Below are 17,367 nucleotides of genomic sequence, written 5' to 3' on the forward strand. Positions count from 1 at the left end.
TTTTTTTGTAAAGTTTTTGTAAAGAAAAGCTCGCAAATTTTTTTTTAGGACGTGACTTATTGTACGTAGATTTGCCGCAGATAGTATTAACTACTTGGCCGGACAAACGGGGAGCGCTGAAGGCTCTCACCCGGTACAACGTTTAAGACAACAGGCCTGAGGGTGCCTAGTTGGGCGCGAACCTCGGCTCAGGGCGTCGTCTAAGAGGAAAAATATTGGAAAGAATTAATCGACCCTAGTGGGTCGATAGCGATAAGCGCTGATTGAGGGAAATCGTCGACAACGATGGCGGGGTCGGTATCGGGGTCCTGAACTGTTTGGTGTCGTAAGCTGATTGGCTGCCTCTATGGATAGAGTAATCGGGTTGTCGCAATATCTTAATTTTACTCGAATTGAAATTAATAACATACACATACATACATAAACTCACGCCCGTAATCCCTAATGGGGTGGGCAGAGCCACAAGTAATCAAAGACAACTTGCAGCCACTGTTGATACGAAGTCCAAAGATGGATATGATGAACCTTATGGTGATAAGGGATCAGCCTATCGCCCATAACAAAAAGAAATTAATAAGATTGAAAGAAATCGAGATTTTGTTGAAGAAAATAACATCACAATTTGATTTTACTTTTAATAACAACGAATACTGAGGGGGTGGTTCCTCTCATGATTCTGAGGTAATCACTTTTCACTGAGGTTGTCACTTACACCCCTGAATTTTCTGACAGGAAATTCCACTTGATGTCAACTCAGAACCATGGTCTCAATAATCCCTCAAAGTTTTCGTTACGATCTCACTAACACCCGGTATACATAGCTGCTCTGTTTCTTTAAACATGTAGGTATTGCGCTAAAAGACGGATGAGATACCTATTTACTAAATAATTATCTTATCGATCTAATATACATACAATATAAAATATGTTATTCATAATTGTAAAATGAGATAACAACTTAAATAGGTAATAAATATGTCTATCTATTCATAATCTGAACTGAACCTAAATCAATGTCCAAATTCCATTTGTTTGTTAAGGTTATAATGGTATTAACTACTTGGTCGGACAAATGGGGAGCGCTGAGGATTCTCACCCGGTAAAAAAATAAAAGCCAGCAGTGGGACGTATGTACCTATGTATGTAATAGTTTTAGGTATGTGTTATGTATGTTTCATGAAGATAACAGCCATCGACGACCGACTGACGACTGACATGGGTCATGTAACGACTACTTACTTACATCAGTAAGTAGTAACCGGGACCAACGGCTTAACGTGCCTTCCGAAGCACGGATCATCTTACTTTCGGACAAACAGGTGATCAGCCTGTAATGTCCTAACCAAAATAGGGATCCCAAAGTGATTTTTGTGATGTGTCCTCACCGGTATTTGAAACCGGGACCTCCGGATCGTGAGCCCAACGCTCAAACCACTGGACCACGGAGGCCGTTGTCGGGTCACTAGCCGGAAACCAGGGTTGATGAGGTTGGTCATCCCCCTCACAACCCACACGATAGAAGAAGATACCCACCAATCCAAGATTTGGAAGTGTCATCGATGGGTATGGGCGACCCCGGCTCCTTGAGTTGGTGGAGCAAGATGGCGGCGAATCCCATCACTAAACCATGTCCAGCCATATTTAGGCATACTCCCAGAGTAACGAAACACTGAAAAGAAAAAACAATTGGGTAGTTTCGTAGGTCGAAGATAAATTATGAAATTCTGTTTAATAAGTAAAGACAGATGAGTGTGAAGTTGAGTGATAGAGTGAGAAACAGTGTGATAAGACAGAGATGTGGTGTAAAAGACGATAAATTGACTAAGATTGAGAAGGGAATGTTAAGTTGGTTTGGACACGTAGAGCGGATGAAGGATAATAGAATTGCAAAAGCGGTATATAAAGCGAAAGTTGATGGTAGGGCTGGCAGAGGAAGACCGAGAAGGACTTACGATGACCAAGTTGGAGATGTTCTTAAAAAAGGTTTAATACGATCTACTCTGAACCGGCGTGCGTGTATGAAGCGATTGATGAATGTGGAGGAAGCAAGAGAAGTGTGTCAGGGTCGAAGCAAATGGAATTCTATAGTCTCTGCTTACCCCGGTGGGACATAGGCGTGAGTTTATGTATGTATGTATGTAAGTAAAGACAGATCTAAAGGTAACAAAAATCATTTCCTTTTTTCTAATTTATTTATGAATATTACATAACATATACTGCCTATATACGTCCCACTGCTGGGCACAGGCCTCCCCTCAATCAACCGGAGGGGGTATGGAGCACCACGCTGCTCCACTGCGGGTTGGTGGAGGTGTTTTTACGGCTAATAGCCGGGACCAACGGCTTAACGCTACGAAGCACGGAATCATCTTACTTTTTCGGACAATCAGGTGATTCAAGACTGAAAAGTCCTTATCAAACAAAGGACAGTCTCACAAAGTGATTTCGACAATATCCCCATCGGGAATAGAACCCGGACCTTCAGATCGTGAGCCTAACGCTCTAACAACTAGACCATCTGTTAGTCTATAACAGCCTCCGTGGTCTTATGAATATAAAGAAAAATTCAATAATAAGTGCGACATATTTTTATATACATGGGGGTGTTTCTGGTAGCCTGTTCTCCCTCATTCAGCGCTTATCGCTATCGACCCACTAGGGTCGATTAATTCTTTCAAATATTTTTCCTCTCAGACGACGCCCTGAGCCGAGGTTCGCGCCCAACTGGGCACCCTCAGGCCTGTTGTCTTAAACGTTGTACCGGGTGAGAGCCTTCAGCGCTCCCCATTTGTCCGGCCAAGTAGTTAATGCCATCTGCGGCAAATCTACAATAAGTCACGTCAAAAAAAAAAAAAAAAGGTAGTCTGCTTTTGAACGTGAACTTCTGGGCCACCCTATATCTATTCCGTGGTCTTGCTAGTTACAACATTACATTATTACATTACATTTCATTGTTTGTTACATTGTTTTGTTACATTACTTTACATAATATTTGTTTAAGTAGGTATTGCTTCGAATGAAGGCCATGTCTTATCGCATATTGAATTTATCTGAAGTATCGGAAACAGCTCTATTGTGGTTGTAAAGATACTGTCAACAGCTTACAGTATCAAAAAGAACCTAGCATTTTACGATGGTGCAGATAAACCGCGCAAGAGTGCATTTTTAAAGTGGTTTTTTCCGGTATACAGCGCAAATTAGGTTTAATTTTCTACCGATGCACGAGAGGTTCGTAATACCAATCATTGGGCATTACAATTGTACATTGAGCTCGGTGGCGCAGCGGTAAACGCGCTCGGTCTGCGATTGTTGAAGTTAAGCAACTTTCGCAAAGGCCGGTCATAGGATGGGTGACCACAAAAAAAAAGTTTTCATCTCGAGCTCCTCCGTGCTTCGGAAGGCACGTTAATCCGTTGGTCCCGGCTGCATTAGCAGTCGTTAATAACCACCAATCCGCACTGGGCCCGCGTGGTGGTTTAAGGCCCAATCTCCCTATCCATCCATAGGGAAGGCCCGTGCCCCAGCAGTGGGGACGTTGATGGGCTGATGATGATGATAATGATGGGCATAACAAGACAAATTGCGGCATTTAGAAACATAAAATACTTAAGAACTGTATTTTTTCTTTTTATAATGTAACTAAGTATGATATCTTTTTTTTGTACTGTACAATTGCAATAAAACTCTTTTGATTTTTTTTTTTCAAATAAGCAGATGTGGACAAAACAGTATATTAGAAACAATATATACTCCTCCCAATCAATAATAACCCTGACACCAGGATTGATGAGGTTGATACTGCACCTCACAACCCACACGATAGAAGAAGAAGAATACTCCTCCCAGCTATGTTCAAGTCCCATGTAATAGGGGGCGAGCCTATTGCCATTAACCGGGCACAAATCCTGGAAACCACTTGATAGCAATTATCTATGATTAAAAAAAAATAATTAGAACAGGCTGTATGGCTATGTTCCTTTGCCTGCTCCACGGTTCAAATTTTACAAAAAAAAAATATCTATGATTCAAATGGATTCAATCAAGATTCGAACGTGAATTCAAACTCATTCGAAATTCAAATTCAGTAAGTAAGTAGTTTGCCCTTAGTTTAGTCTAATTAAGGCTTTTTGGCGGGAAACGGGGAAAGGGACAGTTGCTTTCTTCATTGAATAATCTAAATAATTAATACGAAGTGGTGTTTTGTGGTTAATGATCGCATTAAGTTAGTCGGAAAACATTCGCGATAGTGTTATTATATTGGAATATTCAATAAGCAAAGTGTACCTATCTATTTTCGATTCGCGCTAACAAGCCGCTTCATAACTCAAAAGTTTATGCGGACCTTTGAGTTAATTCGTTTGGGGTTCGGAGTAGGAGTCTGCTCCGAGGGTGGGGGCTTAGGTTTCATGATCATCACCTTACATCATTTCATTAATCATCAAGAAAAAAAATACGTAAGACATGGCTGTATGGGCATTGTTCCCTTTGCCTTACCCTTCGGAGAAAAAAAATCAGGTCGGAATGTTTTTTGCTTTCGATATTCAAATTCAATGTATGCACTCTCACCATATTCAGTAAACCGTTAAAGAGTAAGGGAGCCCGCATGTACTGTCACGAGCATTAATATGTATCCACTTTGATACCATGTCACATTAACTTTTTTGACAAATTGAACTGTAAGTCTCACTAAATGTCAAATATGTTAGTGCGACATAGTCCTAAAGCGGGTACATTATATTGCATGAGTGTACAATCTGTCTCGCTCACGTCACGTTATAAGAACAAGATTTTTGTATGGACTGTCCGGGCTTCAGTCCCAAGGTTTACGATGCTGATAATCTATTAATCACAATGACTGCGTGCCTTTTGTTCACGATAGCAAACACTTCAAAATCTGACCACCTATCACGTTAAGCCGTTGGTCCCGGTTGCTACTTACTGATGTATTAAGTACGTAGTCATTACATGAGTCATGAGTCATGTCAGGGGCCTTTACATACATACATACATACTTTACATACAAACTCACGCCTATTTCCCACCGGGGTAAGCAGAGACTATAGAATTCCATTTGCTTCGATCCTGACACACTTCTCTTGCTTCCTCCACATTCATCAATCGCTTCATACACGCACGCCGGCCAGGGGCCTTTAGCGGCTCAATAATAACCCTGACACCAGGGTTGATGAGGTTGGTAATATACCTCAACGTCACACGATAAGAGGAACGAAGTGTTAGAACGTGCTTCTCAAATTTGCTAAAATATTGTAATACATTGTGCTTATTTGAGTATCGTGTACCAAAATGTATCTTCAAAACGTGACATTTGCTTTACTAAGTCAGTACTTAAGTAAGTAAGTAAAATCTTTATAGAATAGAATAGAAATCATTTAAGTATTATAACAGCCTCCGTGGCCTAGTGGTTAGAGCGTTAGGCTCACGATCTGGAGGTCCGAGTTGGATTCCCGATGGGGACATAGGTAGTCGAAATCACTTTGTGAGATCGTCCTTTGTTTGGTACGGACTTTTCAGGCTTGAATCACCTGATTGTCCGAAAAAGTAAGATGATTCCGTGCTTCGGAGGGCACGTTAAGCCGTTGGTCCCGGCTGCATTAGCAATCGTTAATAACCACCAATCCGCACTGGGCCCGCGTGGTGGTTTAAGGCCCGATCTCCCCATCCATCCATAGGGAAGGCCCGTGCCCCAGCAGTGGGGATGTTAATGGGCTGGTGATGATGATGATTCGTACATAGATTAAATATTTTATTTCCTCTACAAAAATAAATGCAATGTATTTGGATCGTCGATTACTAGTCACACTACATACTTGTGGCTAGCGGGTTACCATGCTCTGTTCGGTACCACGAAAACATCCGTGAGTGGTAGCCCAGTTTGTACAACCCTTGCCTCTCATTTTGAGGTCGCAGGTTCGCATCCAGTACAGTCCTAAACCAATGATTGTCGCTTTTGTTTTCTAATTCATGTTTGGATCATAAATGATGAAGGAAAACATCGCGAGGAAACCCACATTCCCGAGAAATGCTTTTTCGGAAAACCGGACCTGTCAAATCTTCAGGTTAGGTAAGCGGGCCCTGTGAAAAAAGGGATAATTCTATGGGGATGATAGGGAGATATATAACTAAATAGGTCCTAAGTACCTAGGTAAGTAATTCGATCAAATTATTTACCAAATTATACGTGTATTTTATTTGAATTAGGTACCGAGACAAACCTCAAACCATGTATTTAGATTAAGGATATAATGAAAATAAATAATAAAAAAAAAACTAAACCAAATTAAAACTGATTTATGCATATTCTTTATATAAATAGAATAATAAGCAATAAACATTTATGAAACAAAACACGATAAATTTAATAACTAATTATTAATTTAAACATTGCTGTTGTAATTTGATCGAAACTGTTACATAAATCAACTTCTAAGTATAGTATATTTTTCATTTTAAATTATCATCTGTGAATAATTTATACAATAGGTAGTTAATAGTACCTCTAGCGAATAAAAACAATCGATATTTACTTTAAAAAAAAACACTAGTTACCTGCTTTTTGAAAGGCGTAATCCATGTTCGGTCTTTATTCCCCATTTTAAAAGTAATAACCCTCCTTTTGCTTCTGCGCAGGCGGGTAAAAACACGACAACACAACACAGCTTCAACTCACTTCCTCAAACTGACTTTCTACATTTCCTTTACGTACTTTATCAACGTATATTCGTGTATTGCTTGTACAAAATGTCAAGTAGAGTTTTTTATCAATGATAACGGAATATTCCGATAATTTGTAAGAATTTGGTTAGCATAAGTGCGTTTCTCCGTCGTGTGTGTAATGGCTACTGGCCAGCTGTTTGGCCTGAAGCCACATGCATGATCGTGTGGTCACGTGGGGATGTGTTACTACCACGAGTTTTAATAATGTTAACTAACTCTACAAATCTCTCTTTATTTAAGAGCTGCGCTCTTGTCGGTGGAGTAATCGCCATTCCTCTCTTCTTCCCGCCAAAATCATAATTTCTCTCCGGTCTATAGTCTTTATTATGGTTCTCCTTTCTTCAACTCTTTCCAGAACTTTTTCAAGTTTAGCAGTTTTTGCAAGTTTATTTATTTATTTAAAAACTAAAACTGGAATTCCATCAATCATTTTATTCGCAGAATATTCATGGTTTTGTCAAACAGTTGGTAGGTTTTATAGTTTTAGAATCACAAGATTCGCTGGTAACAAGCATGGTAGAAACAAAAATTCTTAGGACAGATTGGCATTCGACTACGAGCATCTCCTATACAGACGTACATAGGTATATGTAGGAATGTGAGTAGAACGGAACGTAAGATTGACAAGAAATTGAATTGGTTCTTTATGGTATGAATTTAGAATGGTTTATGAATAGGACGGAAGTAAGATTTTTTTAAATACTTATAAGAGGAGTCTATGATGATTGGGGTCAGAATCTTCTTCTTTGCGAGTCGATGGCGATCGGTACTAAATTTTTGCTGACCAATAATTGGCCACGCTTACGGCATTGTCAGTGGCTTCGTAAAGGTTTTTTTTTTAATAGTGCAGGTGTTAGGGCACTTAGGACAGCACAAAAGGTGAGCAACTGCCATGTGGGGTCAGAATGTAAAGGGCAGTTGTTTTTTGTAAAAAGTTGAAAATAAAAGGAGTGAAGATACATACAATAACTCTTTTAATTCTATATCCCACATATATACATACATAGCGGTCATAACTCTATCCTTTTTTCAGCGCCTGAACATAGAAATTAGCATTCGTTTGTATTCCGATGATTGCCTAGAGAGAGACATTAAGAAGCACTGCTATGAAGTTCATGGCAGGCGTTCACAACACGCGCCCACCTAACCTTGAACTGTTGCGTTCTGTTCTGTCACATGCTTGTCACCTTTCTGCCGCGTCTTTCACGTTAAAATGAGAGAATACCTACGTAACCTACAAAATTTATTATTATACTTCCTGACGCAATACTGAGCTGATCACATGATTATCCGGGCAAGAAAAAATAAAAGAACTTCTAATTATAATAAACGTATAAACGTATCTTTCTTTTCTTTCTTTCTAATAAATGTTACTACAGCACTAGTGAATATGTTAATGATACTGATGTTACAATTTGAAAAGCTTCCTTCTCTCTTTTAAACTTCTATTTTGTTGTGCCCGAAAGTGTCTATGATGTGAAACTCGTATGTAACTTACAAACTTGTACACCATCATAGTATGCAAATAAATAATATTGAATAAAAAAGAAAGTGTAGAAGTTCTGTTGAAGGGCTGGTGCGTGGTAGAAACACGATGAAAGAAAACCACAATTTGTTGGTAGCACTTTCAAGGGTGTTAGTGACATCGTAATTAAAACTTTGAGGGGATGATTCAGGCCATAATTCTGAGTTGATATCAAGTGGAATTTTCCGTCGCAAAAGTATGGAACGGAAAATACTTAATTAAAAAAAATCACGAAAATTTTCACGAATGTTCCGACAGAAAAAATCCGCTTAATATCAACCTGAATCACCCCGTCAGCATTTGTTACGATTGATTTCACTAACACCCTATAAGTATAAAATAATATAATGACACCTACTTATAAAAAAAGAAAAGGTTGGTTGTCAAATTGACAGCCAAAAGTTTTTTGTTAATTTTGGTGTTTCTAACAGAAAGTTCAGTTTTAATTCCAATAACGGCCGCCGAGGTCCAGTGGTTGAGCGTTGTGCTCCCGATCCGAAGGCCCCGGGTTCGAATCCCGGTGGGAATAAATCACAAAATCTTCAGAAAGACACGTCATTCAAAAAGAAATGGGCGGGCAAATCAAATCAGCCGCGCTGCATGATAAACGAAAATTACTTACAGGTATTCACTTGATCGGACAAATGGAGAGCTTATAACAACTTTTGTAACTTTTGTGGCTGATTCTCTCGTGTGGGTTGTGAGGTCGATCACCAACCTTATTAACCCTGGTGTCAAGGTTATTATTGAGCCGCCAAAGACCCCTGACATTACTCATGTAATAACTACATACTTACCTTAGTGAGAAGTAACCGGGACCAACAGCGATCATAAAGTGATTTTTGTAATAGTCCCCATCGGGATTCGAACCCGGTACCTCCGGATGGTGAGCCCAACGCTCATCCACTGGACTACGGAGGCCATTATTTTAGTCCACAATAAATCCACAATAAATTCAAATAATCTAATATGTATTAGCCGGGCCTGTCAAATCTTCAGATTAAGTAAGCGGACCCTGTGAAAAACGGGATAACTTTGTTTTAAGTTAACGCGGTCATTGGTGCTAATTCCAGTAAACACGATCTAATTTTATTTTAAGTTATATCTGTCATTTTCTTATCCGCCGAAAAGGAAAGGGACGGGTAATCGACAAGCATAAAATTTATGGAACACACGTCAATTTTAAGCACAAATCTAAAACAACCGTCTAAAAATTTTACATTGGCCAATAACCCGACAGAATTATGTTGACGGCACACGTCAAACGGTTTGCATACCAGCGAGATACCTTTTTGATTCGCCCGGGTTATTCATTAATTTACTCATTCTTCCTAAAATTAAGAGCTGTTAATCATCCGTCCCTTTCCTTTTCGGCGGATAAGAAAATGACAGGTATAACTTAAAGTAAAATTAGGAGGTGTCTACAGAAATCGTGGCCATTATCATAATAAAAACACATAATAACGGCTTCTTACCGCGTTTAAAGCAGGGATATGAGACTCCCGATGTTTCGACACTGTTGCAAGTGCCATGATCACGGGATGAGTCTCATAGAGTCTCATATCCCTGCTTTAAACGCGGTAAGAACCCGTTATTATGTGTTTTAACACGTTGACAGTCCCCATACAAAATGTTTTGACTTTCTTGTAAGTCAAGTTCAGCCTTTGCTAAGTTACCCGGGATCCAAGTGGAGCACCCGCCCTTGTGTACTTGGTCGTTTCTTATTGACCCATGTATGGGTCACGGACGTATGGAGCTAGTTCGTCATGACCCGTATATGGATCACTGGACTGTCAACGTGTTAATTATTAGAACGGGATAATGCTATAGGGAGAAGATGTTTATAGCCGCTGTGAACTGAATATGAGTAAGTACTAATCTCATAGATGTTACAGCAGTATTTAAATACGTTATCTTGCTAAAGGAAAATAACAGCTTCCGTGGTCTAGTGGTTAGAGCGTTAGGCTCACGATCTGGAGGTCCGGGTTCGATTCCCGATGGGGATATTGTCGAAATCACTTTGTGAGACTGTCCTTTGTTTGGTAAGGACTTTTCACCCAACGTGGACGCTAAACCGGGAACAGCACGTCATTGGTGGCGCCACAGTTCTAGTGAGCTTGGAGTGGTGGGGCCACCGTTCTAGTGAAACAAAAAAAAAAGAATAAAAAAAAAAAATATTGCAGTATCTTTTGGTACATAGTTTAAACTGGGTTTGGAGCCACCTTTTAAGCATAGATTAGATATGCTTGTATTAGATGACTCCGTTCTTCCATAGCAATTTTCGTAATTGTAACTTACACTCAGAATTTGCCTTTCAACTCTTTTAAGACAGTAGTTAAACAAAAACTTTACAAAAAAAGTTATTATAAAGTTAGTGATTATTTAGAAGATATGAATGCATGGGATTAACTGTCTGAGAACTGATATTAGGCAGCTAAATTACTCAATTGTATACCAATATTTTTTTGTGTTTTGTTTTATTTTTTTAAAGAACGTCTAGGGCCCTGCGCCGAGGTTTTTCTTGCAGCTTCTTTTCCCCGGCTATACAGGTTGTGAGAAGCTGCAGTAGTTTTAGGCGGATGAGACGTTCGTTATGTAAAAATTGACGATTCAAAGTGTAACTATGTTACCTACTGAATAAAGATAATTTTGAATATTTGACTAATTGACAAAAGAACTTAAAAAATAAAAAAATAATAAAAAAGAAACAGAACTGTAGTAATAATAAAATAATAATCATAATCTTATTATAATGCTCCTTATCTTCTCATCTGATGACAATAACAGTTAGTTATAAAAATTACACTTTCGCGGAGTGTCTTCATCAAAAACATGAGTGCGTAACACCACACTAAATTAATTATTTAAAAATGACTCCATTTTTCAGACAGGTACGTATACTATAAATGGGTGAATATCAAAATGTGTCAAATTTGGTGGCGACTGTCATATAATATATATATTTGGTTGCTTCTATGCTGTTCTGGGAGCAAATAAAAAAACATAGAACACGTTCAGCTGCTTGTCTTCCCGGGCATGTCGTAAAAACCGACAGAGGGATTGCGTCCTCTAACATGATGGACTAATGTTATGGGCGATAGGCTGATCCCTTATCACCATAAGGTTCATCATATCCATCTTAGGATTTCGTATCAATAGTGGCTGCAAGTTGTCTTTGATTACTTGTGGCTCTGCCCACCCCATTTGGGATTACGGGCGTGAGTTTATGTATGTATGTATGTATGTACTGTCATATAATTTTTTCGTGAAAAATTGGGGAAATTGGGAAAATTGGGAATTGAAAAATTCCTTTTTCATGTCGGAACCGAGGATCCTTTTGGATCTTTTTCATGTCGGAACCCAATTTTTCACGAAAAAATAATATGTCGCCACCAAACTTGAAATTTTGAGATTGACCCAAATAAGTTATATTATTATGTAATTTGTGTACATAATAATATGTCACACAACATTTACAGAAAATTGTCTTAAGACGCCTCTACGTGTTGGCTTCGGCCCCGCGTACGCCTTCTAAAATTCCGGGACTTAATAGGCCCGAGATACGGAAACGACATACAAATAATAATAATCCGGGACTCCATAGTCCCAAGATATGGAAATGACATACATAATAATAATATTTTTTTAATTTAAAGACAATAATAGTCCAGCAAATATGTTAGTACAATTAGTCTTAAAAATTATGTTAGCAAAATTAATATAAATAAGTTTAATTGATATGATTGTATTTATTATTCAGAAAATAAAAACTAAAAATTAAAAATAATATTTTTTTGTTATATTTAGTATAATCGTGTAATAATAATAATAATAATTATGTTTATAATTATTATTACTAAATACAATGTTAATAAAATATACATATAACATAGTCAAATTAAAAACCTACACTACAATACGTCAAAATACACACACATATATATATATAAATATAAAATAATAATAATAATTAAGATTAATGTCGAACCAATAAATTACAATTTAATAAATAAATACATTTAAATCGTAATTATAATAAATCCAATCATTTTATAAGTAAGTAAGTACATGCATATGGTAGCGAGTAATAGGAAAGACATATTTTATTCTACGATTTAAAATGTAACTCAAAGACAAAAATATCCTAAACTTTGAATCGTTAATTTTCACATAAATACATTTTTTTTTATCGAACGTCTCGTCCGCCTAAAACTACTGCAGCTTCTCACAACCTGTATAGCCGGCGACAAGTACCTGGAAGAAAAATCTCGACACAGGGCCCTAGACGTTCTTAAAAAGGAAACACGTAAAATATTGAATTGAATTAAGTAAGTATGTTAGGTTAGGTTAAGTGAGCTGTGGTAGCCCAGTTGGTAGAACGCTTCCCTCTCACTTTGTCGAATTTGTTTTCGAATTCATGTTTGGATCATAAATGATTATCACGTGCTCAGCGGTGAAGGAAAACGTCATGAGGAAACCTACATTCCCGAGAAATGCGTTTTCGCAGGTTATGTGACTTAACCTGTATTGGGCTGGTTTCTCTTCGCAAACTGGAAGGTCAGGCAGGCAGTGACTTCTGTAAAAAACCGGACCTCTCAAATCTTCAGGTTAGGTAGGTGAAAAACGGGATAATGCTAGGGAGATGATGAATTGAGTGTTAGGTGATGATGACCATGAGTATTTTCGTTTCTCAGGCGTGGGCGGTGTCAGGGGTGCTTATCAACATGTTAGCACAGGGGATGGTGCTGAGCTATCCAACGTCGCTCCTGCCTGCCCTGCAAGCGCCAGATGCCGTCATCAAGGCGGACTTTGACACCAGTTCCTGGTTAGGTTAGTTATAAGTTCATTTATCACTTTTTTTTCTTATTTTGTCACCACTTGCAATCGGTCCGAAGACCATAAGCAGGTCTGTTCCTTCAATTCTTCAGTCGGGTGAGGAGCATATGGATTCATCAATCTCAACACTCCTTACTAGAAGCCAATCCTCTTTTGCACTTTTATCACTCTGAAGAGAAATATTTCGATCTACTCTGACCACCACTACCTTACCACAGCCCTACCACCAACCTTCGCTTTATATACCGCTTTCGTAATCATATATCCTTCATCCGCTCTACGTGTCCAAACCAACTTAACATTCCCTTTTTAATCTTAATTTAGAAGTTATAATCTATTTTTTTCCATTTATTTTCAGCCTCATCAGTGGGCCTGGCGGGCATTCCAGGATTCCTCCTGTCCTCAATCCTTATGGAGCGTTACGGGCGCAAATTAACCCACGCCCAAGTGATACTGCCAGCTTGCATTGGATGGTCGCTCATATACTTCGCTAAGGACGTTCCTACCATCATGATTGGTAGGATTTTAACTGGATTTACTTCTGGAGGAACTGTCGCTTTGGGTGCAGTTGTCATTGGAGAATACACGAGTCCAAAAAACAGAGGGATGTTCTTAAACCTAAAGACTTCTTCGGTGTCTTTGGGAGGAATGCTTGTCCACATCTTAAGTAGATTTTTGTCATGGAGAGCCATTGCGTTGGCAGCATTAGTGCCAAATATTGGGTCGTTAATGATCATTTTGACGTGGCCTGAGAGTCCAGGTTGGTTAGCAGCAAAAGGAGAGTTTGAAAGAAGTAAAAAATCTTTTTTCTGGCTTCGAGGCAAAGATGACGAGTCTTCGAAAGAATTGGAAGAGATGATCCAAGCGCAAGTCGATCGGGTGTCGAGAACCAAAGACATGGCGTGGAAAGAGAAAACTGTAGAATTCTTCAAGAAATTCACGAGGAAAGACTTCTTAAAACCACTGTTTATAATATGTCTAGGAGCTGTTCTGATTGAAGTATCAGGCCGGCATTTGTTTCCTGCGTATGCGCTGGATATCATGGCAGAGATTACTGGTAGCAAGAACCAGTCTTTCTACTTAACATTGGCATTGGATCTGATCATTACTATCAGTTCTACTTGCTCTTCAGCGCTCGTGAGGATGGTCAAGAGAAGGACTTTACTGTTCAGCACTGGGTTTGCATCAGTCGCTATTCTTGCTACAGTGTGTACATATCTACTCCTAGCTTCAAGAGACGTGATCTCCAAGGAACGTTCATGGATCCCTATAGGACTGTTCATCGCGTTTTTTATCCTGGTCAACTTAGGGTGTACTCCTATTCCTTTGGCATTTCTTGGAGAGTTGTTGCCTTTGGCACATAGGGGCGCAGGGTCTGGATTAGCTGGTGTTGTCTTGTCCTTGAATGTCAACCTTGGACTTCAATTGACTCCGTTATTACTGGCGAATTTCAAAGTTTATGGAACATTTGCAGTTCTTGGGACGTCAATGGCAGTAGTGCTAACAATGTTGTATTTTATTCTTCCGGAGACAAAGGATAGGACGCTGCAAGAGATTGAGAATTACTTCAACTATGGAAGGTTTAAGGAGGATGTGGTGAAGAGTGATGATGTTGAAGTGGAAACCAAGATGATAGTAAGCCAAGTGTTGAAGCAATGAGTGGGATGGTCAGATTCTAAACATAATGTAACAAACGCTTCACTGCCATACAAGAACAAACATACTTACAGAAGTGTACATTAAATCTACAATGGCCGCGATTCCTGCAGACACCTCCTAATTGCATTTGAAGTTATACCCATCATTTTCTTATCCGCCGAAAAGGAAAGGGACGGATGATTGACAACTGTTAATTTAATATGAAAGAATAACCCGGGCGAATAAAATAGGTATCTCGCTCATATGCAATCCGTCTGACGTGTGCTGCCAACTTAATTATGTCGGGTTATGGGCCAATATAAAAGGAAGGAGTTTTAAAATTTCTGCCTAAAATTGACGTGTGTTCCATAAATTTTATGCCTGTCGATTACCCCCCTTTCCTATTCGGCGGATAAGAAAATGACAGATATAACTTAAAATAAACTAAGATGGTGTGTTGAGACTTTGTGAGACTCTCCTTTGTTTGGTAAGGTCTTTTCAGGCTTGAATCACCTGATTGTCTGAAAAAGTATGATGATTCCATACTTCAGAGGGCACGTTAAGCCGTTGGTCCCGGCTATTAGCCGTAAAAACACCACAAACCCGCATTGGAGCAGCGTGGTGGAATATGCTCCATACCCCCTCCGGTTGATTGAGGGGAGGCCTGTGCCCAGCAGTGGGACGTATATAGGCTGTTAATGTTATGGTGTGTACTGGAATCAACACCATTAAAGTAGGTACTTATCTCTTCTGGGTGACCCTGCAAATCATCATCACTACATAGTATAAAACAAAGTCGCTTTTTCTGTCCCTATATCCCTATGTACGTTCAAATCTTTAAACTACGCAACGGATTTTGATGCGGTTTTTTCTAATAGATACAGCGATTCAAGCGGAAGGTTATATGTATAATAACATCCATTAAATAGTGGAGAAATACTTTTATTTTTGAGGTTGTTAATGTGATGTCGTAAATAATTTCATTTTTTCCTCAGCATTGCACCCGAGCGAAGCCGGGGCGGGTCGCTAGTTATTATAATATAAAACAAAACTAAAATCTTTTTTATATTTAACCAAAGTAAATATAAGTAATTTATTATGTAGGTATTATAATTAGTGTTCGTTTTATTATATGTAACGTTAGATAATCTATGTAAATATGCAAAAAGATAACATATTTTTAGAATATTTTGGATTGTTTCTATTGACTTAGATCTTGATAGGATGGCCTATGTGGTCCAGTGGTTTGAGCGTTGGGATACCGGCTTCGAATCCCGGCGGCATAAAAATCATTTAGTCTCTTCTATCGTGTGGGTTGTGAGGTGGAGTACCTCATCAACCCTGGTGTCAGGGTTACTATTGAACCGCCAAAGGCCCCTGACATGGCTCATGTAACGACTACTTACTTACATCGGTAAGTAGTAACCGGGACCAACGGGTTAACGTGCCTTCCGAAGCACGGATCATCTTACTTTCGGACAATCAGGTGATCAGCCTGTAATGTCCTAACCAAACTAGGGACCACAAAGTAATTTTTGTGATATATCCCCACCGGGAATCGAACCCGGGACCTCCGGATCGTGAGCCCAACACTCAACCACTGGACCACGGAGGTCGTTTAGTTTTATTTAGTGATCCCTAAATCAAAAACATAAAAACTGTTTCAGTGTCAAGAAAAAGTGCTGGAAAGAGTAGAAGAAAAAATAACCATAGTAAAGACTATAGAGAATCGGAGAGGAAATATGATTGGCCACCTGATACGACACGATTCGTTTATAAAAAAACATCATAGAAGGAAAAAATTAAGGAAAGAGAGGAAGGGGTAGACCTAGGAGAACATTTTTGTTGTATTTGTTATTCATTAGAGGCACGTTCATGTGCGTGAGATTTTGCATTAATACAATTGTTTATAAACTTCACTAGAATATGTGGTGGCAAATTTCACCCATATGTTAACAAGACGAGGTGGCCGAGAGGTTAAGGCGTTGGACTGCTAATCCAATGTGCTCTGCACGCGTGGGTTCGAATCCCATCCTCGTCGGAAGGGGTTTTTTTTAAATGCCTTTTATTTGCAGTCCTTTTGTTGTAATAGTAAAATTACTTTTCAAATATGCCTACTTCCGTTTTTCAATGATTTCAATGAAGGCCTTACCAGGCTACGTGTCCCGAAAAAAAAAAATAGAAGGCGCTGTATAGAGCTGCCTTAGTTTAACCTTCTAATTTCAAATATAACAGATATATATGCATCTTTTATCTTAGTTTTTGGGTGTAAATGATGACCCTTGTTATTACACCAAGGCACAACACATCTTCCACCCATTAAGTATTTATTATTCTGATCAAAATAAAGATAAACAATATAGGTAGCAACATTTTGATGACGAACTTGCTAAATTATTTATCTGATAAAACAAATACTTCTATCGTGTGGATTGTGAAGTGGATTACCAACATCAGCAATCAAATACTAAAAGTATACTTTACACTGATACGGAAATAAGTATTTTAGATTTTTTATGTAGTTAGGAAAAAGTGAGATTAATTCTTCATAAAAAACTGATTAGGCAGATCTTTGCAATAGATTTAAATTAATCAATTATGTATATTATTACATACTTACTCAATTGCTTTTG

At 38.7% G+C, this 17,367-nt stretch overlaps 2 protein-coding genes and 1 non-coding gene across 5 annotated transcripts in view; 2 read left to right on the forward strand and 1 right to left on the reverse strand.

Moving 5' to 3' along the window:
• The window catches only part of LOC126377738 (facilitated trehalose transporter Tret1-like), a 214,370-nt gene extending 207,527 nt beyond the window's left edge, over positions 1 to 6,843 (reverse strand). For all 3 annotated transcript variants that reach the window (XR_007567976.1, XR_007567977.1, XM_050025546.1), the window contains exons 1-2: positions 6,568 to 6,843; positions 1,534 to 1,669 (exon numbers count right to left, since the gene is read on the reverse strand). Coding sequence is in view for 1 of the 3 variants with exons in the window: in XM_050025546.1 (XP_049881503.1) it covers positions 1,534 to 1,669; positions 6,568 to 6,612 (181 nt within the window). In the remaining 2 variants the exon portion in view is untranslated. The remainder of the gene's footprint in view (positions 1 to 1,533; positions 1,670 to 6,567) is intronic.
• A 4,227-nt stretch (positions 6,844 to 11,070) lies between these two features.
• Positions 11,071 to 15,122, forward strand: LOC126377743 (facilitated trehalose transporter Tret1-like). The gene is made up of 3 exons (XM_050025554.1): positions 11,071 to 11,151; positions 12,955 to 13,090; positions 13,455 to 15,122. Exons 1-3 carry the CDS (start codon positions 11,131 to 11,133, stop codon positions 14,753 to 14,755), a joined length of 1,458 nt encoding a protein of 485 aa, XP_049881511.1. The 5' UTR covers positions 11,071 to 11,130; the 3' UTR covers positions 14,756 to 15,122.
• Positions 15,123 to 16,693: 1,571 nt separating this feature from the next.
• Trnas-gcu (transfer RNA serine (anticodon GCU)) lies at positions 16,694 to 16,775 on the forward strand. The gene has a single exon. It is a non-coding gene; the product is annotated as a tRNA-Ser (tRNA).
• Positions 16,776 to 17,367: the final 592 nt, after the last annotated feature.

The sequence above is a fragment of the Pectinophora gossypiella genome, chromosome 24 (assembly GCF_024362695.1).
Source record: "Pectinophora gossypiella chromosome 24, ilPecGoss1.1, whole genome shotgun sequence".
NCBI lineage: Eukaryota > Metazoa > Arthropoda > Insecta > Lepidoptera > Gelechiidae > Pectinophora > Pectinophora gossypiella.

Bases quoted from the DNA above. Each gene is read 5' to 3' on its own strand.
- LOC126377743 (XM_050025554.1), top strand. From the start codon at position 11,131: ATGACTCCATTTTTCAGACAG. The intron at 11,152-12,954 runs GTACGTATACTA...TTCGTTTCTCAG, and splicing joins TGACTCCATTTTTCAGACAG to GCGTGGGCGGTGTCAGGGGT. The intron at 13,091-13,454 runs GTTAGTTATAAG...ATTTATTTTCAG, and splicing joins TGACACCAGTTCCTGGTTAG to CCTCATCAGTGGGCCTGGCG.